This window comes from Hemitrygon akajei, chromosome 7 (assembly GCF_048418815.1).
Source record: "Hemitrygon akajei chromosome 7, sHemAka1.3, whole genome shotgun sequence".
NCBI lineage: Eukaryota > Metazoa > Chordata > Chondrichthyes > Myliobatiformes > Dasyatidae > Hemitrygon > Hemitrygon akajei.
This window is the reverse complement of record NC_133130.1, coordinates 102,951,977-102,977,566: the sequence shown is the minus strand read 5'-3', so window position 1 is coordinate 102,977,566 and position 25,590 is coordinate 102,951,977. Positions and strand designations below refer to the sequence as shown.

Genomic DNA, 25,590 nt, shown 5'->3' with positions numbered 1-25,590 from the left:
CTCATCATTCCAGTGCCTAAACCCTGGGACAAACAGGAACCTTCAAGGAAAACTTTAGCCAAGGAAGTGCTGGCTCACCACTTTCTCCTCCTGGACAATAGCTAATGGCCTGCCAATGACACTTAGATCCCATAATATGTCGACTCTCTTGGGGCACGAGATGGAGTAAGTTGCATTTTGGCTTTGCTCTGTTCATTTTTCAATTTTTTTTACTACCCTTTCACTATCTATATTAAAGTGTTTATAACACTTTTACATGCTTGAACATTGATATTTAATCGCTGGAAATGAATACCAGAGGCAAAAGGCATCAACCGAAGGCAAGGAAGGCGGTAATGGAAACAGAAGGAGAGAAGGTGACAGCCTAAGCAGTCTCAACTCACTTTGGAGGCTATGTCGAAGCTCGTGGATGATAAATTCGATAAAAGATTTTCTACTTTGGAAGCATTGTTAAAGGAGATCAAAAGTAGGCTGGGAGCACTTAAGCATTGGAAAAGGAATTAACTTCGACCACTCAAACACTGGAACAGTATAAGTTCAAGATTATTGTAGTCGTAGACAGAACCTGTGAATAATAGGACTCTGTGAATACATTGAGAGTGGTGACCTTACTAAATTCTTTTCTCAATTTTTAAATGGACCTGTTTGGCTCTGAAGTTTTCTCTACTCCCCCTATGCTTGATCGTGCTCACATGCTTTAAGAGCAAAACCTCCTAAAGAGTTGAAGCCTCGACCTGTTATACTCCGATTCCACTATGTGCATATCAAGGAGCATTTAACTCAAATTGCCCATCGGAAAGGGGTTATTGAACACGGAGATTTCAAGTTTCATCTGGTTGAAAACTACAGTCCCAAGGTAATGCGAGAAAGATCGCTTTTTAAACCGGTGATGTCAAAGAAAATTTCAACCTGCTCTGCTATTTCCAGCTCATTTAAGGGTTGTTCTGCCTGATATATCATGTAAATGGTTTAAATCCGTGGACGAAGCTCATCAATTCCTTGAGGATCAACGTTTGATCTCAGCTGTCTAATAAATTTACTGTTTCTTCATGTCTGTATTCATTTGGATTATAAGTTAATAACCAGTTCATAGATCTGGACTTTTAAAGTTTGAAGATTTTTGCCCTTGGTTTGATAACACTTGTACTTTGTTTTGGAGTATGGATGTTTATCATGCTTCTATGTTAGTTACTTTTTTCTTCGTTTATTATTTTATTATTTTCAATTGTTCATTTTTGAAAATAATTAAGAATCTGATCTGGTGATTGACTGTTTTCTTCTTCCCTGAAATATTAATAAGATTGTATTCTGTTTCACTTTCCAAGATCTCGCCTTTCAAAATGTTTTGCAAACGGCTGATTTTTTTCCTAACATTTGGTGTTTGTTATGGCATTCTTTTCTCAATATTTTGACTATGGGTGGCATTTCGCATTCTTTTCAATTTTGGAGATATGCCTTCAAGAGAGATGGGTGTAGGGGAATTTCTAGATAGCTTTCTGACTGTCTATTGGCCAGTTTTCAGGCTTTTGTGGGGGGGGGGCTATTTTTAGTTTAGTTTTTTTCATCTGGGCTGATCTGAAACTACAAATATGTCTGAACTGTCGTAACTTCCGGTCCCCCTTTAAACTTTTTTCCATCTTCCTGATTCATGAGTTTCCTATGCAGTAAGGTTAACCCTTTACATACCATATGGTTTATACAAGTAAAATGGATAATATTATTAACTTTCTCTCATGGAATACAAATGGTTTGAATCATCCGATTAAACGGAAGAAGATTTTTAAAGTTTTTCATAGATTGAATGCTCAGATTATCTTTGCCCAGGAAGCACATGTGAGGAAGGAGTATAATCAGCGTTTTTTACATTTTGGAAAGGACAGCAATTTCACTCCAACTCACAGACTAAGGTGAAAGGAGTCCCTATTTTTATAGACACCTCGATTTCATTTGTTCACTATGAAACAACCTCAGACCTGAATAGTACATTTCTGTTCATTACTGGTTTACTTTATAACCAAAAAGTTGTTATGGTTAATATCTATGCACCAAATGCCGACTATCCTGAATTCTTTAAGCATCTGTTTGCATCTCTTCCTCAGTTAAATGAATACACGTTGATAATGGGCAGAGATTTTAACTGTTGCCTGAATCCTTTGATGGACAGGTCTGCATCCAATCAGGTACTTCCAAACAAATCCGCTATTTTTATTAATTCCTTTTTAGTTAAGTCCGAAATTTTAGAAATTTGGTGGTTTTTACATCCTAACGATAGAGTTCTCATTCTTTGCTCAAGTATATCATAATTATTCTAGAATTGATTACCTTTTTTAATCAACTCTCGATTAGTTCCATCTATTACCGCTAGTGAGTACAATGCAATCGCCGTTTCTGATCATGCGCCCTTGAAACTATCAATCAAATTAACTCATGTAGCGCTAGACAATGGCAGTTCAATTCTACTCTGTTTCAGGATTTAAACTTTGTTAACTTTATTAAAGAACAGATGGCCTTTTTCTTTTCAACTACCTTTACGGAAGAAATTTCCAGTGGGATATTATGGGATACTTTTAAAGTATATATCACTGAACAAATTATTTCATATTCTGCTGGATTGAAAAAATGAATTAATAATGAAACATGTACATTGGTTGATAAGATTAAAGAAACAGATAAAAATATTCAGCTGCTCCTAATCTGGAGCTTTATAAAAAGTGAGTTGAACTTCAGATGCAACGCAGTTTGTTATTAACATCCCTGACTGAGAACCAATTACTTAAAACTAAGAGTCAGTTTTATATACATGGTGATAAATCGGGTAAATTACTAGCCAAACAATTGTAAGTCGCTTCAGCTAAACTTCAGATTATTAAAGTTCATAAACGAGATGGTATTTTGGTCGACCATGACAAATCTAATAAATCTTTTCAAGAATTCTATACCTCTTTATACCAATCAGAATTTACTGACGATTCTACCATAATGCATGATCTTTTAAGGAAATTGAACATTCCTAAATTACCACTTAATGAACGTTTAGCATTAGATGTACCCATCACAGAAGAAGAAATAAAGAAAGCAATTTCTTTGATTAATTCTGGTAAAGCACATAGTCTGGATGGGTATACAGTAGAATTTTCTAAATCTTTTTCAAATCTACTTTCTCCTTGGTTATGTAGAATCTTTAAGGATGCCTTATTTGTAGGTAAATTACCACAATCCTTTTATGAAGCATCTATTTCTTTAATTCCTATAAAAAGATAAAGACCCCAATGAATGTGCATATATCCTTGTTGAATGTGGACTCCAAAATCTTTTCCAAAATATTGGCAATTAGATTGGAAAATGTACTGCCACAAGTTGTCTCTGACGACCAGATAGGATTTATTAAAAATCGTTATTCATATTATAATGTTAGGAGGTTAATGAACATTGTATATACTTCATCTAAAACTCCAGAATGTGCTATTTTGCTTGACACCGAGAACACACATGAGAAATTTAATTTTAGCCCAAAATTCATATCTTAGATTAAATTGATATATCATACACCTTTGGCTTCTATACTTAACAATAATCAGAGATCCCCCTCTTTCAGGTTTATTCGAAGTACTAGACAGGGCTGTCCTTTAAGCCCTTTACTATTTGATACAGGTAGTCCCCAGGTTACATACGAGTTCCGTTCCTGAATCCGTCTTTAAGTCGGATTTGTACGTATATTGGAACAAGTACATCCGGTGTTATTTAGCATCAGTTAGTCAAACGTTTGTCTTAGTATATAGTATATATTTACCTTTCTATGCATTAAAACACTTAAGAAACGTATGTATTCCAATAATTAAACCACTGCATTGCTTAATAATAACTGTAGCTTTCATCGGGGCAGGGCCTTTCACGTGCTCCATTATTCTCACTTTATCCGTTATCCTTTAAAATTGTTCTGATCGTTGACCAACTGTAGCCTAACGCTTTTCCAATGACCGATGGCGTTTCACCTCTTTCCAAACGCTTTATTATTTCCACTTTATTTTCAATCACAATCACTTCCTGTCAATGGAACAGAAACACTGTGGGCGGCAGGTCCCGAGCAATGGCGAGTCCCGAGCTGCACCAGCTCTCGAGCTCCGCTGGGTCCTAAGGACCACCGCACTGAGACAGACTAAATGGGACGAGTGGGGGCTGTGCTGGGTTTGGGTATTTGATCCTCCACAATTTTCCACGTGGGAATTTAAACTGGAGGTGGCAGTGTTTTTTTTACAAGGTCGAGTTTTGAGCTCGACATCAACCCGACACGGATGATACAGGAGTCACTGGATCGACATCAACCTGGCACAGGAGCGGTCTGTCACTGGATTGAATTCGAGCCCAGTGCTGATCTCACTGCACCACCAGCCAACTGGAATGTGGGGGGGGGGGGGGGGGGGGGGAGGGGGCGGGGTCAGGGTGAATCTTACTAAGAAAAATTTACGCCAAATACAAAGTGAAACACTCAAGACAGTGTCAACGGCAACAACTTAAAATGGCGGACGGCGTCGCGATCCGACTTAAAATGGTGGATGGCGTCGCGTTTTGACTTAAAATGGCCGACAGCATTCTCCTTCCTCGGTTCATAAGTACGAGTTGTCCGTAAGTCGGACGTTCGTAACTTGGGGACTACCTGTATTGCCTTGGAGCCCTTGGCAATCACTCTTCGTGATTCACATTATGATCCATGTGATGTGGCATTATTCGTGGGAATGGGATGCATAAGATATCGCTATATGCAGATGACCTGCTACTATATATCACTAACCCAGAGAAATCCACTCCTGCAAAAATATCACTACTTGCTCAGTTTAGTAGTTCTTCTGGTTATAAATTGAATCTTAATAAGAGTGAGCATTTCCTATTAAATATGCAAGTTCCAATCTATAGACAATCGCCATTTAGAGTGGTTACTGATTATTTTACTTATTTGGGTGTTAAAATTACTAAGAAACATTAGGATCTATTTAAAATTAATTTTTTAGCCTTAATTGATCATGTTAAACAACTGCTTACCAAATAGACCCCATTGTCCTTATCACTGATTGGTTGAATTAATGCTATTAAGATGATTATTTTACCTAAATTTCTGTATCTATTTCAGGCAGTACCAATCTTCATCTCTAAATCCTTTTTTGATATTATTGATTCTAAAATTTCTTCATATATATGACAGAATAAAAATCTTAGGTTAAGTAAGAAATATTTACAAAAATCAAAAAAGGATGGTGGTTTGGCATTGCCGAACTTTAGATTCTATTATTGGGCAATTAATATTCAATATTTAAGATTTGGATGAAATTCAATGTCCACGATGGGCGAACCTCAAGTGTGAGTCTGTACAGGGGTTCTCACTGGCTTCTATTTTAGGGGCCTCACTTCCCTTTGCACTTACTAAACTGAATAAACAAATGACTAATCCAATAACTAAACATACAATACAAATATGGTTTCAATTTTGTAAATTTTTTGGATTGAATAAATTTATCCTATGAAGTCCTGTTATATCCAATTTTTTCTTCCAACTACCCAGAACTGATCAAGCTTTTCTTTTATGGAAAACAAAGGGAATAACATGTTTTCATGATTTATTCATGGATAACTGTCTCATGTCTTTTGAACAAGCTGTCTAATAAATATAATTTGCCTAGATCCCTTTTTTCAGATATTTACAGATTAGAAACTTTTTGAATGTTATTTTATCTACTTTTTCAATACCACATCAAACTGAAATTACAGGAAAAAATTTAGGTTTAAACCCTTATCAAAAGAGTTTAATAGCAATTATTTATGATTTGATTACGAAAATACGTCTAGGTATATCTGATAAAATTAAGAATGAATGGGAAAGAGAACTTCAGGTATCTACCTACAGAGAAATGGGAGAAAATTCTCCATCTAGTTAGCACTTCTTTAATGTGTGCTAGACATGGTTTGATAGAATTTAAGTTAGCTCGTTTTTATTGCCATATAAATCTTGTCTGTGACAGATGTAATTCTGAGGTAGCTTCCTTGACACATGTTTTGGTCTTGCCCTCTTTTGGAAAAATATTGGAAAGACATTTTTGATATTATTTCAGTAGTTTTGTTCAGTAGTGTCATTTTTTTTTTTAAAAATTGGATAGGTATATGGACAGGAAAGGAATGGAGGGTTATGGGCTGAGTGCAGGTAGGTGGGATTAGGTAAGAGTAAGCATTCGGCATGGACTAGAAGGGCCGAGATGGCCTGCTTCCATGCTGTAATTGTTATATGGTTTTGCGTATTGATTTACAACCTCATCCTATTACTGCAATTTTTGAACTACCAGTGATGGACTCTAGTCACTTATCCCCTTCAGCTTACCATTTGATTGCATTTGTTACATTAATAGCCAGAAGATCCATTTTATTTAAATGGAAAGATTCTCATCCCCCTGCTACATTTCAATGGTTTTCCCAAACTATAACATGTTTAAACTTAGAAAAAAATTAGGAGTGGTACTATCAATCCTCCAGTTAAATTTGAAGAAACTTGGAGGTCATTTATTCAACGTTTTCATATGATGTAAGCTGACCTTTTCCAAATCCTTCTTAAAAACTTTTTGTCCGTGTATAGAGGAGTGGAGTTAACGACAAATAATGACTTTAACTGACAAAACATGGCAGCCCAGCCTTTGTTTTGATTTGTTTTTTTGTGTTTTTTTTTAGTTTAGGGGGAATTTTTATGTATAAAATTTTTGGAATCTTTTTCATGTTCAGTTATTAAGAAATTGGGAGGCTTAGATTACATATGTTACTCAGAGTTTGTGTCATAGAACATAGAACAGTACAGCACAGAACAGGTCCTTCAGCCCACAATGTTGTGCCGACCCTCAAACCCTGCCTCCCATATAACCCCCTACCTTAAATTCCTCCATATACCTGTCTAGTAATCTCTTAAACTTCACTAGTGTATCTGCTTCCACCACTGACTCAGGCAGTGCATTCCACGCACCAACCACTCTCTTGAGTAAAAAATCTTCCTCTAATATCCCCCTTGAACTTCCCTCCCCTTACCTTAAAGCCATGTCCTCTTGTACTGAGCAGTGGTGCCCTGGGGAAGAGGTGCTGGCTGTCCACTCTGTCTATTCCTCTTAATATCTTGTACACCTCTATCATGTCTCCTCTCATCCTCCTTCATTCCAAAAAGTAAAGCCTTAATCTCTGATCATAATCCATACTCTCTAAAGCAGAAAGCATCCTGGTAAATCTCCTCTGTACCCTTTCCAATGCTTCCACATCCTTCCTATACTGAGGCGACCAGAACTGGTCACAGTACTCCAAATGTGGCCTAACTAGAGTTTTAAAGAGCTGCATCATTACATCACGTCTCTTAAACTCTATCCCTCGACTTATGAAAGCTAACACCCCATAAGCTTTCTTAACTACCCTATCTACCTGTGAGGCAACTTTCAGGGATCTGTGGACATGTACCCCCAGATCCCTCTGCTCCTCCACACTACCAAGTATCCTGCCATTTACTTTATACTCTGCCTTGGAGTTTATCCTTCCAAAGTGTACCACCTCACACTTCTCCGGGTTGAACTCCATCTGCCACTTCTGCATCCTATCAATGTCTCTCTGCAATCTTTGACAATCCTCTACATTATCTACAACACCACCAACCTTTGTGTCGTCTGCAAACTTGCCAACCCACCCTTCTAATCCCACATTCAGGTCGTTAATAAAAATCACAAAAAGTAGAGGTCCCAGAACAGATCCTAGTGGGACACCACTAGTCACAACCCTCCAATCTGAATGTACTCCCTCCACCACGACCCTCTGCCTTCTGCAGGCAAGCCAATTCTGAATCCACCTGGCCAAACTCCCCTGGATCCCATGCCTTATGACTTTCTGAATAAGCCTACCATGTGGATCCTTGTCAAATGCCTTACTAAAATCCATGTAGATCACATCCACTGCACTACCCTCATTTATATGCCTGGTCACCTCCTCAAAGAACTCTATCAGGCTTGTTAGGCACAATCTGCCCTTTACAAAACCATGCTGACTGTCCCTGATCAGACCATGATTCTCTAAATGCCCATAGATCCTATCTCTAAGAATCTTTTCCAACAGCTTTCCCAACACAGACGTAAGGCTCACTGGTCTATAATTACCTGGACTATCCCTACTACCTTTTTTGAACAAGGGGACAACATTCGCCTCCCTCCAGTCCTCTGGTACCATTCCCGTGGACAACGAGGACATAAAGATCCTAGCCAGAGGCTCAGCAATCTCTTCCCTTGCCTCGTGGAGCAGCCTGGGGAATATTCCATCAGGCCCCGGGGACTTATCCATCCTAATGTATTTTAACAACTCCAACACCTCCTCTCCCTTAATATCAACATGCTCCAGAACATCAACCTTACTCATATTGTCCTTATCGTCATCAAGTTCCCTCTCAGTGGTGAATACCGAAGAGAAGTATTCATTGAGGACCTCGCTCACTTCCACAGCCTCCAGGCACATCTTCCCACTTTTATCTCTGATCAGTCCTACCTTCACTCCTGTCATCCTTTTGCTCTTTACATAATTGAAGAATGCCTTGGGGTTTTCCTTTACCCTACTCACCAAGGCCTTCTCATGCCCCCTTCTTGCTCTTCTCAGCCCCTTCTTAAGCTCCTTTCTTGCTACTCTATATTCCTCAATAGACCCATCTGACCCTTGTGTCTGTATACGTTAACCGTTATTAATGTAATCCCAATTTCTTTGTATCATTATCATTGTTATGTTTATCAATTAAAAAAAGAAAAAAGAAAGAAAGGTCCCTTAATATGTCTAGTCTCCACTCTGTGGTCAAAGACCAACTAAACCTACATGGGACATCTGTGGTCAGGTATGAAAAAATTCCAAACAATAGGCAAAAATGTGGAATTATCACCTTGTAAGTTATTTAATGCCTTTCTCTCCCACTTTATATTTATCCTATTAAATACACTGAAGGTGCCAACGCTGAAACACACCACAAAAAAAATCTTAAAATCTAGAAACATTACCTCCCAGGTTAGTTGTCTTATCAATTAGAGATGCCACTACAATCAGGCCATTGTCAGATGACCTTCCAGGTATGGCGGCTCCCTCCTGATGGAGCAACTCCACATCTTGGTCTGGGATGCTAGTTTTCCAAGGCATTATCTTCTTTTGTACATCTGTCCATTCAGCAACTTGATCCAGGTCAGACAGGCAACAACCTGAAAAGCATTTCCAACATTTCCAATTAATACTTTTGGATTTATATATTGGTCATTGATTAACTTCATGTCCATGCTACACTGAAAGTGATGTATTTAATCAGTACTATGAGTATTTGAATTTGGAATTAATTTGAACAATTGTCAAAGACCTAGAGCATTGATAAACACAAGAGATACCGCGATGCTGGAAATCCTCAGGAGGAGAATAAAAATTGACATTTTGGGCTAATGAAGGATCTCCGCCAGAAAAGTTTACTCTATTCCTTTCTTCCTCTGCGTAGATGCTGCCTGACTTGCTGAGCTCCTCCAGCTTTTTGTGTGTGTTACCCTGGAGTATTGAACTAGAGAATTTGACAAAAATGTATGATGAATTGCTTATAAACATGATAGATTTGCTATCCTGCATCCAGATATTAATGCTGAATAGTTAAATTATAATTTATATTATATTTTCTCAATGTTGGCACTTCTTTTTAAGGTCATGAGACTTAGTGAGTGCTTGAATAAGCAGCATGCATATAAAATTAACTACTTAAGCTTTGCCACTATGTTCCACCGACTTGTAATTTTCCTCTAGGCTAGAATCAGCTGGGATACACGTTCCATTTTTCCAAGAGGATATGTGGCATTACTTCTAAAAAAAAAATCAGTTTTTAAAACAGCATGGCAAAATTCTCCTTCCATTTCTTAAAAGCAATAAAATAATTACTAGGAACTAATACAGAAAAATAAACTAAATAAAACTGGAATTATTTTTACTGGAAAAGGGGAAGTTAGGAAGCGATTTGACGTGAAGTGATAAGAAACAGATGGAAATGAGCTGTTTCCCTTAGCTGAAAGTTTAGAATGAAACATAGTTCTTAGATTGAGTGCAGGTGATTTATTACCAAGAGCAGAGAGAAACATTTTTTTAAATTAAATTTAAACTCAAAAGTGTATAGAGTCAGTGATTGACATGATAAGTTAGGTTGTGGATTGATGAAAAGAGAGACAAGGAAAAAACACGAACAAGCAAGACTGCAGCTACTGTTTGAGCATGGTAAAGCCCAGCTGAATCATACTGGTTAAATGCTTCATCTGTGTAACGTAACTTGATGTCAATCATTAAATTTTATATCCCAGTATACAAATAAATGACATTGGCATTAAGCAAAATTCTTGCTAATTGGTAATTTGGTTTATTACTGTCACATTTACCGAGGCTCTTCTCACACACACAGAGAGTTTGCGTTACAGGCTACAGTCACTCAGTTCGCCAAGGCCGTAAGGGCTTTTGGGTTAATGGTCAGTCTGAAGAAAACAATGATCCTCCAACAGAAGCCCCCTCGTGGTGTTTACAACCCACCTCGGATCGCCATTTATTACCGCTCTCTCACTACGGTTGAGCAGTACACCTCCCTGGGCAGCGTCATCCCTAACGATGCCACAGTAGTAAGGGACGTTGCCAATCAACTCACCAGAGCCAGCAATGCCTTTGGGCACCTCCAGAAACATATGTGGAAGAACCACCAGCTGTGTCTGTCCAGAAAAATCCAGGTGTACGGAGTTGCCATCATCACAACATTGCTTTATGGCTCTGAAGCCTGGGTTGAAGCAAATCCAGTTGCTGCCTCCACTCCATCATGAGTATCAGCTGGCAGGATCATGACCCCAACAACAAGGTCCTGGAGAAAGCTCCACTTCCAAGCATTGAAGCCACTTTGCTGCTCAAGCAGCTCTGCTCGTCAGGCCACATGTCTCACATGGACAACTCCAGGTTACTAAAACAGTACTCTATGAAGAACTGTCTCAGGACAAGAGAGATCGTGGTGTCCCATGCAAGGGATACAAAGACCAACTTAAGCAGCAGCTGTCTCAGGCAAATATTGAGGGCAATGACTGGCAGCAGCTGACTTGTGACAGAGAACACTGGAGAATGCTGATCCATGGAGGAACCAAGAATTGTGAGGAATCTGAAGAGGAGACACAAGAAGGATCCTACTACCCAAGCTCCCGCATCCCGTGTCCCTACTGCTCCAGAGTCTGCAGATCCAGAATTAGCCTCCACAGTTACCAACGATGGTGCCATTGCTCCTGAAGACTCTTTTTCCCCTTCATCATACCAATGTACAGGGAAGAATTCCACTCATAGAGATCATTTCACCACATCACTACACTGAAGTAGTACAAAGGAAAAGCAGTAACAGAACGCAGAACAAAGTGCCACAGTACAGAGAAAATGCAGTGCAGGTAGACAATAAAGCTCACGGCCATGACAAGGCAAACTGTAAGGTCAACAGTCTATTTTATTGTAGAAGAGCTCCGTTCAATAGTATTACAACATCAGTTTCAAAGGTGTCATTGAACCTGATGCTACATGTTTTTAAGCTTTTGTATCTTCTAACTGTAGAGAAGAAGAGAGGATGTCAAAAACACTTGGCAGTTTTAGTCAAGTCCCACAATTGATCACAAAATATCTCAGTTTGGCTTAAGCCTCCCACCACTATTTGCCGCAGTAACCAGATGTCCTGACGAAGGGTCTCAGCCCGAAATGTCGACAGCGCTTCTCCTTATAGATGCTGCCTGGCCTGCTGTGTTCCACCAACATTTTGTGTGAGATGTCACACTTGTTCATTTACATGCGTAAAGTGGTTAAAGCTATACTGTACTTGCACTGTCATTCTTCTAACTCAGCCACAATTCCAAAACATTTGACATTCTGGTGAAGATCATCAAAGGAATGGTGCCAAAGAAATTAGAAGATGATAAATATTACAATGTTGCTTTGAAAAGTCTAATTATTGTGCAGAGTTTGGACACATTAAAAACTACAAGATATCAATAAAAGGAATAACGGAAGTAACACTATTCACCAATATTAAATTGGCCATCACCTTAAGAACATCCTTCCAAAGTCAGTCCAATGTAGCTATAGTAGAAAGGTGCCATCAATATAGCTAGACATTTTCCACAGCATCAGCCAAACCCATGGTTTTTCATCTAGAAGTGCCAGGACAGCAGTCACATAATGATGCCACCATTTTAAGTGGTCTCCCAACTTAAACCAACTGGAAGCACATATTATATTACATTAATAATATGGTCAGCCCGGTAACGTAACATTTTACATTCCCACTTCCCACAATTGTGCGTAAAGGGTTTGTACATTCTCCCCGTGACTGTGTGGGCTTCACTCGAATGCTCTGGTTTCCTCCCACACTCATTTGGTGGTAGGTTGTGGGCATGCTATGTCGGCATGGTGACAGTTGCAGCACATCCTTACACTCTGCTGGTTGGTGATGCAACTGATGCATTGCACTGTAAACTTTGATGTTTCAATGCACATGTGACAAATAAAGCTAAAGTTTAAATCTTTAAAATCTATCATCACAAAGCAATACTCTATAAAACTTCCTTTATGAATGTAAGGGAGTGGGCAGTAAATATCACTCGCGCAGATATATAATGAATGTATTGTTACGTTCCCAGTAACCGGGTGACTTACCAGCAAAGATAGAGAGGTCCGCTGAAGCCTGATGGTACTATTTTCAAACGTTTTTATTTATAAAGGGGCACAAACGTATGGTTAATACAAAACATTCAGATCATATACATCGTCAAAACTCAATCTAAAGCGCAGGTATAGTAATAATCAATCAAAAATAAGCTCTATTGTTGTCTAGGGGATACTAAGTCCAATGGAATATAAGAGTCACTCAAAGTCTGCAGGCTTCCCCGTTTCGGGAACCGCTGGCATTTCACGTGTTGGAGAGAGAGAGAAGGAACATTTGCCCGTCGTCTTTGCGAAGCAAATCCCTGTTGTTAGTTAAAACGGTTTTTCCTTTGGTTCCAGCCACAGACTCCCGATCCGGAATCTAACGCATGTGGCTTCCTTCAGAATGGCTTCCTGCTCCGACGGGAAGCGCTATCGTGTCTTCTTCGTGTGTCTCCTTGGTGCGTCTGAGGCCCCGCCTCGGCAGCCCACCTTTTATCTGGACTGGCAGGGTTGTAGATGTCAATCAGGGTGGGGGTGAGGCAATCTTTCCCCCATCACCCATCTCACATTGCCCTGAGGGTTTGCACGTAGTCCAGTTCCTTATTCCACAAAGGTGTCTCCCAAGACAATGGCTATGTCCAAGGCTTTTGTCTGGCTGAACGGCCAGCCCACATTCCAAACCGTAAGGCTCTCTCTCTCTCTGTTGCGATTCTCACAAAGGAGGGGGCTGGGGTTATAACACCTCCCCTCTTAAAAGTTTTTTACCAGCGGTTAAAAACAAGTTGGTGTAGGATTTTTTTTTTGGAATCTAACATACTACACAAGCTTTTCTCTTCACAGAGTACTACCGTTATACATTCCAGTCAGTATCTAAACAGGTAACAATTACAGTGCCCCTTTCTTTAATATCTTAACATCACGTACCGTACTAAAGTCTGGTAGCATCAAACTTCAGCTCAATAACTACCTATTTTTTTATTTATTTTCTTCAGCAACACAACTAAGGAGGTGTGATCTTAGCTTAGGTGCATCTACAAAAGTTTATACAAATACTAATCGTTTCGGTCGTGTTATTTCACCGGCAGGTCTCCAAAGGGGTTATCTTTATTATTCACAGGCTTTGGCGCAAACCCGTACAACCGGCGTCGCTGTTTAAAAATGACAATTTCTATTAACCATCGCCTCTTTCCCGGGGAGTCCCCCCATGGGGAACTTGAGTAATTTGGCGAGGTACTCTCCCGCCTTTCCTTTCCACGAGGGTTATTCTCTTAACTCCGTGTCCCCAACCTAGTCCATCATGGGAATTTCCACCCAATTCTTTAATGCTACACAGGTAGTTAACCCTTTTGTCAAGACCATACAGGTTGATGTGTTTCAGTTCGAAACTTTTTCTCCGGCCGCATTTAAATTTCGGCTTCCTCACAGCGCTTTCTTGAATAACAATAGCGTGTGAGGCCCCTTTACATTCCAAATCAACCTGTAATCGATGCGCAGGCATCAATCTAGACTTTAACTTTTTCCCATTCGATTTGGGAACTACAGATTTACCGTTCTCCTCCACAACAACAGTTATCTCCCCATTCGTAAACTCCACCTTAACTCTGAACACCCCCTTCAGCACAGACACCTTCTTCCCCGAACCAAGTCTATCTGATCCAAAAGGACGGCCGTCTCGCCCAGCCGAGTCAAATACCTCAGACTTTTTCTGAGCTCCGTGACTAGGTTTAGTACCACGGGCATCCCCATCTTGGACACACTCAAACGGGGCATTGGCCTCTTCCAGGCTTTCAATACCCATACCCTTTTCAAATTCTAAATTCCCCTGATCCTCCCAGTTACTCTCTGGGCAACTCACTTCCGGAGTAAACTCAACCCCGTGGGCTGAAACAACCTCATCTGCCAACCCAGCAGACTTCTTCAAGATAATGGCATCCTTTTCATCGAGGACTGCCCTCATTTCATTATCGGGAACACCTTTAGACTCATCCATGTCCAACCCTGGACCTTTTAACAGCTTTATCTGTTTCTCATCTTTATTTCCTACCTCTAGGACCTTTTTCTTCATTAAGGGGGGATCTACCTTCTCTCCCTTACCCCCTTTTACGTTACTATTCCTCGTTTTACCACCCTCGAAACCCTCATGGCACAGGGTCGGTAAAGACGTCTGGGCCAATTTTAAACTGCTCGCTTTCTCAGCTGCCGCTCTCGACAGGCTGCGAGTGTCCGCGCTTGCGGGATAGCTCGGGGACTCCATGGGCGGGGCCTCAACTCTCACGGGCTGGGTTGTCAGCTTCACGGCTGCTCCCATCTTCCCACCCGCTAGGTCGTTACCCAGAAGGACGTCCACGCCTTCCCCCGGCAACTCCGGCAGGACCCCCAGTTCCACTGGTCCCGACACCAACTCACAATCTAGAAGGACACTATGCAAAGGCACTACCTCGGTCCAGTTTCCTATGCCTCTCAGCGCTACCTCACCCGTCGGAGGTCCGAATGGTAATACGTTACGGCTAATTAATGATAGCTCCGCCCCCGTGTCTCTCCAAATCCGTACGGGGATTGGCGGGTCCCCCTTCCTCACAGACACGGTTCCGGGTGACAGATAAATCTCCGACCCCTCGCGCTCTCTGCTCCCCTGGGACCCTCTTGCCGATTTTCTGATTACCACTGCACGCCCGATAGGGATCGCTGCTCTCTCTCTCTCTGGCTCCTTTCTCGGAGCAAAGCATTTAGATGCAATATGACCCACCTTTCCACAATTAAAACAGGTCAAGCCAGGACCTCTCCTGCCGTCTTGCCTCTCCTCAATTTTACCACTAGCTCCCAGCGGGATCTCCGCCTCAGCCGGCGGGCTTTCCCTACCATTCCAACGGTCTCTCGGGTAACTTTTTGGCGAGGAAAACTTTGTCTTGTGGGTTAGGGCATATTCATCTGCGAACCTAGCAATTTCTGAGATGGACTGATTCGTCCTCTCATTTAAATACATCCGGATCTCTTCCAGAACACAACCTTTAAATTCCTCAATCAAAAATAACTCCGAGACGCCCATAGTTCTCGACCACCTTTTCCGCGGTGCACCAATGGTCCAAGAGCACACCCTTCTCATGGGCTAGCTCGGTATAAGTTTGATTCCACCCTTTCCTTAAATTTCGGAACCTTTGTCTATACGCCTCAGGTACTAACTCGTAACCTCGGAGAATGGCCTCCTTTACTTGGTCATAATTCCCTTCCCCTTCCGGGGGCAACGCTGCATATGCCCGCTGTGCTTTCCCTCATAACACACTTTGTAACAACGCCACCCACTGCTCTCTGGGCCACTTCTGATTCACTGCCACCTTTTCAAAAAGCAAGAAATAACTATCAACATCCATCTCCTCGAACGGGGGGACCAACCTCAATGCCCGACTAACATCAAACCCCTCCTCTCTCTCTACCCCTTGAGCTCTTCGCTCTTGCCTTCGCCTGTCCAGCTCCAATTCATGGCTCCTTTGTTTCTCTTTCTCTTCTGCTTCTAGCTGCTTTAGTTTGAACGCTTGCTCTCTTTCCTTTTCCTTCGCAGCTGCTTCTAGCTGCTTTACTTTAAGATCATGTTCCAACCTTACTTTCTCCAACTCTAACTGATCTGTCCCACTCGCTAATCTCTTTTCGGGGATATTTTCCAAATCCTCAGCTGCAAACACTTTCTTCCCAATGTAATACTGATTTATGACCCTTCGCACTTCCTGCTTTTTCATTGATGACCTCACCTCTGCGAGGTCTAACCCCTTTGCCAGATTTACCAAGTCTAATTTGGTAGCCGTCCCTAGCGCCTCTACAGTCGGGTTTCTCATAAATTCATCCACATCCATCTTTGCTGGTTTCCTGTCTGGCTACCTGCGTAACCAGATTTAAGTTTGGACTTACAGCCCGATTCACTGACCCTCCCCTTTGGTTTCAAATCCCGGGACGAGGCCCCACTTGTTACGCTCCCAGTAACCGGGTGACTTACCAGCAAAGATAGAGAGTTCCGCTGAAGCCTGATGGTACTATTTTCAAACGTTTTTATTTATAAAGGGGCACAAACATATGGTTAATACAAAACATTCAGATCATATACATCGTCAAAACTCAATCTAAAGTGCAGGTATAGTAATAATCAATCAAAAATAAGCTCTATCGTTGTCTAGGGGATACTGAGTCCAATGGAATATAAGAGTCACTCAAAGTCTGCAGGCTTCCCCGTTTCGGAAACCGCTGGCATTTCACGTGTTGGAGAGAGAGAGAAGGAACACTTGCCCGTCGTCTTTGCGAAGCAAATCCCTGTTGTTAGTTAAAACGGTTTTTCCTTTGGTTCCAGCCACAGACTCCCGATCCGGAATCTGACGCAAGTGGCTTCCTTCAGAATGGCTTCCTGCTCCGACGGGAAGCGCTATCGTGTCTTCTTCGTGTGTCTCCTTGGTGCGTCTGAGGCCCCGCCTCGGCAGCCCACCTTTTATCTGGACTGGCAGGGTTGTAGATGTCAGTCAGGGTGGGGGTGAGGCAATCTTTCCCCCATCACCCATCTCACACTGCCCTGAGGGTTTGCACGTAGTCCAGTTCCTTATTCCACAAAGGTGTCTCCCAAGACAATGGCTATGTCCAAGGCTTTTGTCTGGCTGAACGGCCAGCCCACATTCCAAACCGTAAGGCTCTCTCTCTCTCTGTTGCGATTCTCACAAAGGAGGGGGCTGGGGTTATAACAGTATCGAGACAGACGCAAACAGTAGATATGAAGTGCTTGATTTTCAAAAGCCACGTGATAAAATCTGTTGGGAAAAATAACTTAAGGTGTATGTGATGGTATCAAATACAGTGCAAGGTTGTGGAGAAAGGAATGGTGTCAGATTTTTTTGTTTTGTGGCTATTGGAGAACACTGGGACTCTAGCTGCTTGCTGCAGTAAAGCAATGATTCACTCCTGAGCAGTGAGAACAAATATCAAAGCAAGAATATTCAATTTACTACTCTCATGAAAAGCAAGGAGATAGATTGAGAGTAATGCCTTCATACAAAATGGTTCCTGAAGGATAAAGAAAGCATTGTTTCAGTGCTTTCGGAAATGTGGTAGAGTGAAGCAACATAGGGAACTTTGATATGGGACTGGTTTTGCACTGTTTGATTAGAAAACACACAACACACAAATAGCTTCCTTCTGTCCACACCCTTTGTTTTTAGGGATATTTCGCTTACAATGCACAGGCAAATTCCATACGACCATTGAGACATAGGAGCAGAATTAGGCCACGTGGCCCATTGAGTCTGCTCCACCATTCAATCATGGCTGATCCTTTTGTTCCCCCTCCTCAGCCCGGCTCCCCAGTCTTCTCCCCATAACCTTTGATGCCATTTAAAATCAAGAATCTATCAAGCTCTGCCTTAAATACACCCAATGACCTGGCCTCCACACCTGCCTGTGGTAATAAATTCCACAAATTCACCACCTTCTGACTAAAGCAACTTCTGGGCATATCTGTTTTAAATGGACACCCTTCTATCCTGAGGCAATGCCCTCTTGTCCTAGACTCACCCACCAAGGAAAATATCCTTTCCACATCTGTCTAGCCTTTCAATATTCAAAAGGTTTCAATGAGATCCACTCCCCCCCATCCTTCTAAATTCCGGTGAGTACAGACCAGAGCACTCAAACGTTCCTTGTATTATAACCCTTTCACTCCTGAAATCATCCCTGTGAACTTCCTCTGAACCCTCTCAGCTTATCATAGATGAGGAGCCCAGCACATCTTTTCTGAGATGAGGAGCCCAAAACTATTCACAATACTCAAGGTGAGGCCTCGCCAATGCCTTAAAAGCCTCAGCATCACATCCCTGCTCTTGTATTCAAGACCTCTTGAAATGAATGCTAACATTGCATTTGCCTTCCTCACCACCAACTCTACCTGCAAGTTAACCTTTAGAGTGTTCTGCATCTCAATCCTTTTGCATCTCAGATTTTTGGGTTTTCTCCACATTTAGAAAATAGTCTACAGATTTATTTCTTCTACTAAAGTGCATGACTGTGCATTTTCCAACATTGTAGTTCATTTGCCACTTTCTTGCCCATTCTCCTAATCTGTCTAAATCCTTCTGCAGCCTACCTGTTGGCTCAACAATACCTGCCTCTCCACCAATCTTTGTATCATCTGCAAACTTAGCAACAAAGCCATCTATTCCATCATCTAAATCATTGATATACAGCATAAAAAGAAGCGGTCCCAACACTGACCCCTGCAGAACACCATTAGTCACTGGCAGCCAATCAGAAAAGGATCCTTTTATTCCCACTTGCTGCCCCCTACCAATGAACCAATGCTCTAACAATGGCAGTAACTTTCCTGTAAAACTGTGAGCTCTTAACTTGGCAAGCAGCCTCATGTGTGGCACCTTGTCAAAGACCTTCTGAAAGTCCAAATGTACAACATCCACTACATCCCCTTTTTCTATCCTACATTTAATCTCCTCAAAGAATTCCAACAGGTTCGTCAGGGAAGATTTTCCCTCAAGGAAACCATGCTAACTTTGTCCAATCTTGTCCTATGTCACCAAGTACTCCATAACCTCATCCTTAACAATAGACTCCAACAGGGTCTCAAACCGAAAAGTCAACTGTACTTTTTTACAGATATTGACTGGCCTACTGAGTTCCTCCAGCATTTTGTATGTGTTGCTTGGATTTCCAGCATTCACAGATTTTCTCTTGCTTGTGAGGTCAGCCTAAATGGTCTATAATTTCCTTTCTGCTGCCTTCCTCCTTTCCTGAAGGATAGAGAAACATTTGCAATTTTCCAGTCCTCTGGCACCATGACAGAGTCCAATTGATTTTTGGAAGATCATTGCTAATGCCACCACAATCTCTAATGCTACCTCTTTCAGAATCCTAGGGTGCAGTTCATCTGGTCTGGATGACTTACGTACCCTTATGTCTTTCAGCTTTTTGAGCACCTTCTCCCTTGTAATAATAACTGCACCCACTTCTCTTCCCTCACATCCTTTAACATCTGGCACACTGTTAGCTTCTTCCACAGTGAAGACTGATGCAAAATACTCATTTAGTTCATCCGCCATCTCCTTTGCTCTTGTTATTATTTCTCTGGCCTCATTTTCTAGCAGTCATTTATCCACATTCATCTCTCTTTTATTTTTTACACACTTGTAAAAGCTTTTACTTTCCACTTTGATATTGTTTGCTAGCTTGCTTTCATATTTCATCTTTTCCCTCCAAATGATTCTTTTAGTTGCTCTCTGTAAGCTTTTAAAAGCTTTCCAATCCTCTGTCTTACCACTAATTTTTGCTTTGTTGTATGCCTTCTCTTTTGCTTTGACTTCCCTTGGCAGCCACAGATGTACTATTTTGTCATTTCAGTATTTCTTTGCTTTTGGAATACATCTACCCTGTATCTTCCTCATTTTTCCCAGAAACTCATGCCATTGCTGCTCTGCTATCATCCCTGCCAGTAACTCCTTCCAATTTAGTTTGGCCAACTCCTCTCTCATAGCACTGTAATTTCCTTTACTCCACTGAAATACTGCTACCTATCAAATTTTAAGTTGAACTCAATCATATTGTGATCACTGCCTCCCAAGGGTAGTTTAACCTTAAGCTTCCTGATCACCTCCAGTTCATTACATAACACCCAATCCAGTACTGCTGATCCCCTAGTAGGCTCAATAAAAAGCCGTCTCGTAGTCATTCAACAAACTCACTCTCTTGGGATTTATTACCAACCTGATTTTCCCAATCGACCTGCACGTTGAAATCTCTCATGATTATCATACCATTGCTCTTTTGACATGCCTTTGCTATTTCCCATTGTAAAATGTAGTCCACATTTACTGTGGCTACTGTTGGGAGGCCTGTATATAACTGCCATCAGGGTTGTTTTACCCTTGTAGTTTAACCCACAAGGATTCAACATCTTCCTATGCTATGTCACATCTTTCTACTGATTTGATGTCATTCTTTACCAGCAGAGCCCACCATCCTCTCTACCCATCTTCCTATTCCTCCAATACAATGTGTAACCTTGGACATTCAGCTCCCAACTACAACCATCCTTCAGCCACGATTCAGTGATAGCCACAACATCATACCTGGCAATCTGTAATATTGCAACAAGATCATCCACTTTATTTCTTATACTCTGTGCATTGAGATATAACACTCTGAGTACTGTATATCTACACTGCATCCCTAATGCACTGATACTCATCCTGCTGGCTGCAATTAGGTCCCATCATATAAACATTGAAAACATAGAAACATAAAAGATCTACAGCACAATACAGGCCCTTCGGCCCACAAAGTTGTGCCGAACATATCCCTACATTAGAACTTACTAGGCTTACCTATAGCCACCTATTTTTCTAAGCTCCATGTACCTATCCAAAAGTCTCTTAAAAGATCCTATTGTATCCGCCTCCATCACTGTTGCCGGCAGTCCATTCCACACACTCACCACTCTCAGTAAAAAAGCTTACCCCTGACACCTCCTCTGTACCCACTCCCCAGCACCTTAAACCTGTGTCTTCTTGTGGCAACCATTTCAGCTCTGGGAAAAAGCCTCTGACTATCCACATGATCAATACCACTCATCATCTTACACAGTCGGCCCTCCTTATTCCGTATTCTGTATACACGAATTCAACCAACCGCAGATCGGGAAAACCTGGAAGTTCCCTCTCCAGCACTCGTTGCTTGAGCATGTAGACTATTTTTTCTTGTCATTATTCCCTAAACAATACAGTATAACAACTATTTACATAGCATTTACATTGCATTAGGTATTATAAGTAATCTAGAAATGTCTTAAAAGTACAGGATGTTACCTGGGTTTCAGCACCTAAGTTATAAGGAAAGGTTGAACAAGTTAGGTCTTTATTCTTTGGAGTGTAGAAGGTCGAGGGGGGACTTGATAGAGGTATTTAAAATTATGAGGGGGATAGATAGAGTTGACGTGGATAGGCTTTTTCCATTGAGAGTAGGGGAGATTCAAACAAGAGGACATGAGTTGAAAGTTGGGGGCAAATGTTTAAGGGTAACACGAGGGGGAATTTCTTTACTCAGAGAGTGGTAGCTGTGTGAAACGAGCTTCCAGTAGAAGTGGTAGAGGCAGGTTCGGTATTGTCATTTAAAGTAAAATTGGATAGGTATATGGACAGGAAATGAATGGAGGGTTATGGGCTGAGTGCGGATCAGTGGGACTAGGTGAGAGTAAGCGATCGGCATGGACTAGAAGAGCAGAGATGGCCTGTTTCTGTGCTGTAATTGTTATATGGTTATAGGCAGTCCCTGGGTTATGAATGAGTTCCATTCCTGAGTCCGTCTTTAAGTCAGATTTGAAGTCGGAACAGGTACATCTGGTATTATTTAGCGTCAGTTAGTCAAACATTTTTCTTCGTATATAGTAATATTTTACCATTCTATGCATATACAACACTTAAGAAACATACGTATTTCAATAATTTAACCACTGCGTTGCTTCGTAATAATTGTAGCTTTCATCGGAGCAGAGCCTTTCACATTCTCCATTAAAATTGTTCCGATCGTTGACCGACTGTAGCCTAAAGCTTTTCCAATGACCGATGGCATTTCACCTCTTTCCACTTTAATACTTCCACCTTGGGGGACATCACGTGATGACGTAGGATCGAGACGCAGGGACCCAGCTCTCCCGTAAAAAGTTAATAAATTAATGTTTAAATGAAGAAAAGTTAGTCAATACTCTCTAAAAGTTGCGTATAAACGACTCCGGACTGTGTCAAGCTATGCCTCAAGGAAAGAAGATGAAGAAAACTAATACCGGGAAGACTACGCAAGTTGGAACAAGAGCGAGGCCCACGTCTACCGAGGAGCCGCGATCTCAGGTACATTGTATCGCCGGTGATACTGAACAGGAGATGGTGGCAACGCTTGCCACTTCCAAAGGAAAAAACCATCGTGAACTGCGCAAACGCGAAGGATGGAGCATGCGCAAACAGGAACAAAAAGAACTACAAAGCCCAGCTACCACTGCAACTGAAAGTGATAGCGAATCGGAGGGAGAATCAAATCTCTCGGAAGGATCAACTGAAGGAGGTAAAAGTCCTTCTAGAAATATAGAAAAGACTTTGAGGCAAATAATGCGTAAATTAGACACATTAAAAGTAATTAAAAATAACCAAAAAAAACTCGAAAAAAAAATGACCAATATGGAGACTATGCTTGATAAAATGACAAAGAGACAGGAAAAAATGGAAAAAAGAATTACGAACTTGGAAACTACAACGGAAGACATGGTTGAAAGAATGGACAAAATGGAAAAGGAAAATACTGCTTGGACATCAGAAAGAAAACAATTTATGGAAAAAATTGATAAGCTTGAAAATCTCAGTAGACGAAATAATATTAAAATTGTTGGACTTAAAGAAGATATAGAAGGAGAAGATCCAATAAATTTTTTTCAAAAATGGATCCCTAAAAAATTGAAAATGGAAAGAGAAACTCCAATTGAGATTGAATGGGCGCATAGATCTTTAAGGTCAAGACCTCGAGCTGACCAAAACCCACGATCAATTTTGATAAAATGCTTACGATACCAAGACAAAGAAAAGATCCTGAAGGCCGCTGCCCAAAGTGCCAAAAATAGAAACGGGCCACTGATGATAGCAGGGAAACCAATTCTTTTTTATCCTGATATAAGTTACAACCTGTTGAAGAGAAGGAAGGAATTTAACCCAGCGAAAAAAGCCTTATGGGAAAAGGGTTATAAATTTACAATGCGTCATCCAGCAACACTGATAATTTTTTTGGAGGACGAAAAATTTTTTTTTTCCGACTATCGAAAAGCGGAGGAGTTTGTACAAGAACTTCCATCTATTCGCTAACTACACATAGAGGCTTCCAAACGTAATGGATTAAAGATGAAGATAGACCCAAGGAACAGAAGTGATGGACATTTATGGATATTACAGAAGAGAAAAGCAAAATTTTAGAAATACTAAATGAGAATAGTATTTTTTTTTTCTCTTCTTATACATATACTTTTTTATGTTGCGGGGGAGCTGGGAGGCTGTGGATCGGTTACTGCGGGATTCACGTGTGTAATCATGGCGGTTGCCATGACCCGTACAGCAGAGGGGGGTAATGTTGTGTCTTTTTTCCACAACATTAGTAGGGGGGTATTTTTTTTTTTTCCTTTATATTTTAACTTTTTTCTATCTTTTTGCCTGGATGAATGGTGGGGACACACATAGCAACATGGAGACTTTTATAAAGATTTCCCAGGATACCACGAAAGTGGAAAGATTAGGTATTATTATAGATTGAAAAGAAAAAGAACTTTAACATATATTTAAAAAAAAATGAGAACTCCGTGGAGCATGTGGGGATCTTCCAACATCCAGGCATTTCCTTTTTTTTCTCTTTCTTATTTTCTTAATAGGGATGTTAGGGGGGAGGGGTTAAGGGGAGGGGGCTGGGTAACACTTTTTTTTCATGCACATTTATTCTGTAACAATTTGAAAACAATAAAAAAAGTTTATAAAAAAAAAAAAAAATACTTCCACCTTATTTTCAATCGCGATCGTGATTATTTTCGTGAACAGAAACACTGTGGATTCAGAGCTGCGCCGCCAGGTCCTAAGGTCCACTGCACGGAGACAAGTTAAATAAAGTCCAGGCTTCCGCTGGGTCCTAAGGACCACCATACTAGTACATATTAAATAAGGGACTTGAGCATCCGTGAATTTTGGTATCCGTGGGGGGTCCTGGAACCAATCCCCCACAGATAAGGAGGGCCGACTGTACACCTCTCTCAGGTCACCTCTCATCCTCCGTCACTCCAAGAAGAAAAGACCGAGTTCACTCAACCTATGCTCATAAGGCATGCTCCCTAATCCAGGCAACATCCTTGTAGATCTCCTCTGCACCCTTTCTATGGCTTCCACATCCTTCCTATAGTGAGGCAACCAGAACTGAGCACAGTACTCTAAGTGGGCTCTGACCAGGGTCCTATATAGTGCACCATTACCTCTCGGCTCCTAACTTCAATTCCACGATTGATGAAGGCCAATGCACCGTATGCCTTCTTAACCACAGAGTCAGCCTGCGCAGCTGCTTTGAGCGTCCTATGGACTCGGACCCTAAGATCCCTCTGATCCTCCACACTGCCATGAGTGTTACCATTAATACTATATTCTGCCTTCATAATTGACCTACCAAAATTAACCACCTCACACTTATCTGGGTTGAACTCCATCTGCCACTTTTTCAGCCCAGTTTTGCATCCTATCAATGTCCCGCTGTAACTTTTGACAGCTCTCCACACTATCAACAACACCTCCAAACTTTGTGTCATCAGCAAACTTACTAACCCATCCCTCCACTTCCTCATCCAGGTCATTTATAAAAATCACAAACAGTAAGGGTCCCAGAACAGATCCCTGAGGCACTCCACTGGTGACCAACCTCCATGCAGAACATGACCCGTCTACAACCACTCTTTGCCTTCTGTGGGCGTCAGTTCTGGATCCACAAAGCAATGTTCTCTTGGATCCCATGCCTCCTTACTTTCTTAATAAGCCTTGCATGGGGTACCTTATCAAATGCCTTGCTGAAATCCATATACACTACATCTACTGCTCTCCCTTCGTCACTGTATTTTGTCACATCCTCAAAAAATTCAATCAGACTCGTAAGGCACGGCCTGCCCTTGACAAAGCCATGCTGACTATTCCTAATCATATTATACCTCCCCAGATGTTCATAAATTCTGCCTCTCAGGATCTTCTCACCAACCACTGAGGTAAGACTCACTGGTCTATAATTCCCTGGGCTATCTCTACTCACTCTCTAGAATAAAGGAACAACATCCATAGCCCTCCAACCCTC

General features: G+C 41.3%; 1 protein-coding gene across 5 annotated transcripts in view; it reads right to left on the bottom strand.

Annotated features, from left to right (window-relative positions):
• The window catches only part of LOC140730748 (probable methyltransferase TARBP1), a 384,497-nt gene that overhangs the window by 103,490 nt on the left and 255,417 nt on the right, over positions 1–25,590 (bottom strand). For 4 of the 5 annotated variants that reach the window (XR_012099667.1, XR_012099666.1, XM_073051593.1 and 1 more), the window contains exon 27: positions 9,039–9,233. Coding sequence is in view for 2 of the 5 variants with exons in the window: in XM_073051593.1 (XP_072907694.1) it covers positions 9,039–9,233 (195 nt within the window). In the remaining 3 variants the exon portion in view is untranslated. Of the gene's footprint in view, positions 1–3,790; positions 4,045–9,038; positions 9,234–25,590 lie in introns of all 5 variants that reach the window. The other variant, XR_012099668.1, reaches the window with a different exon arrangement.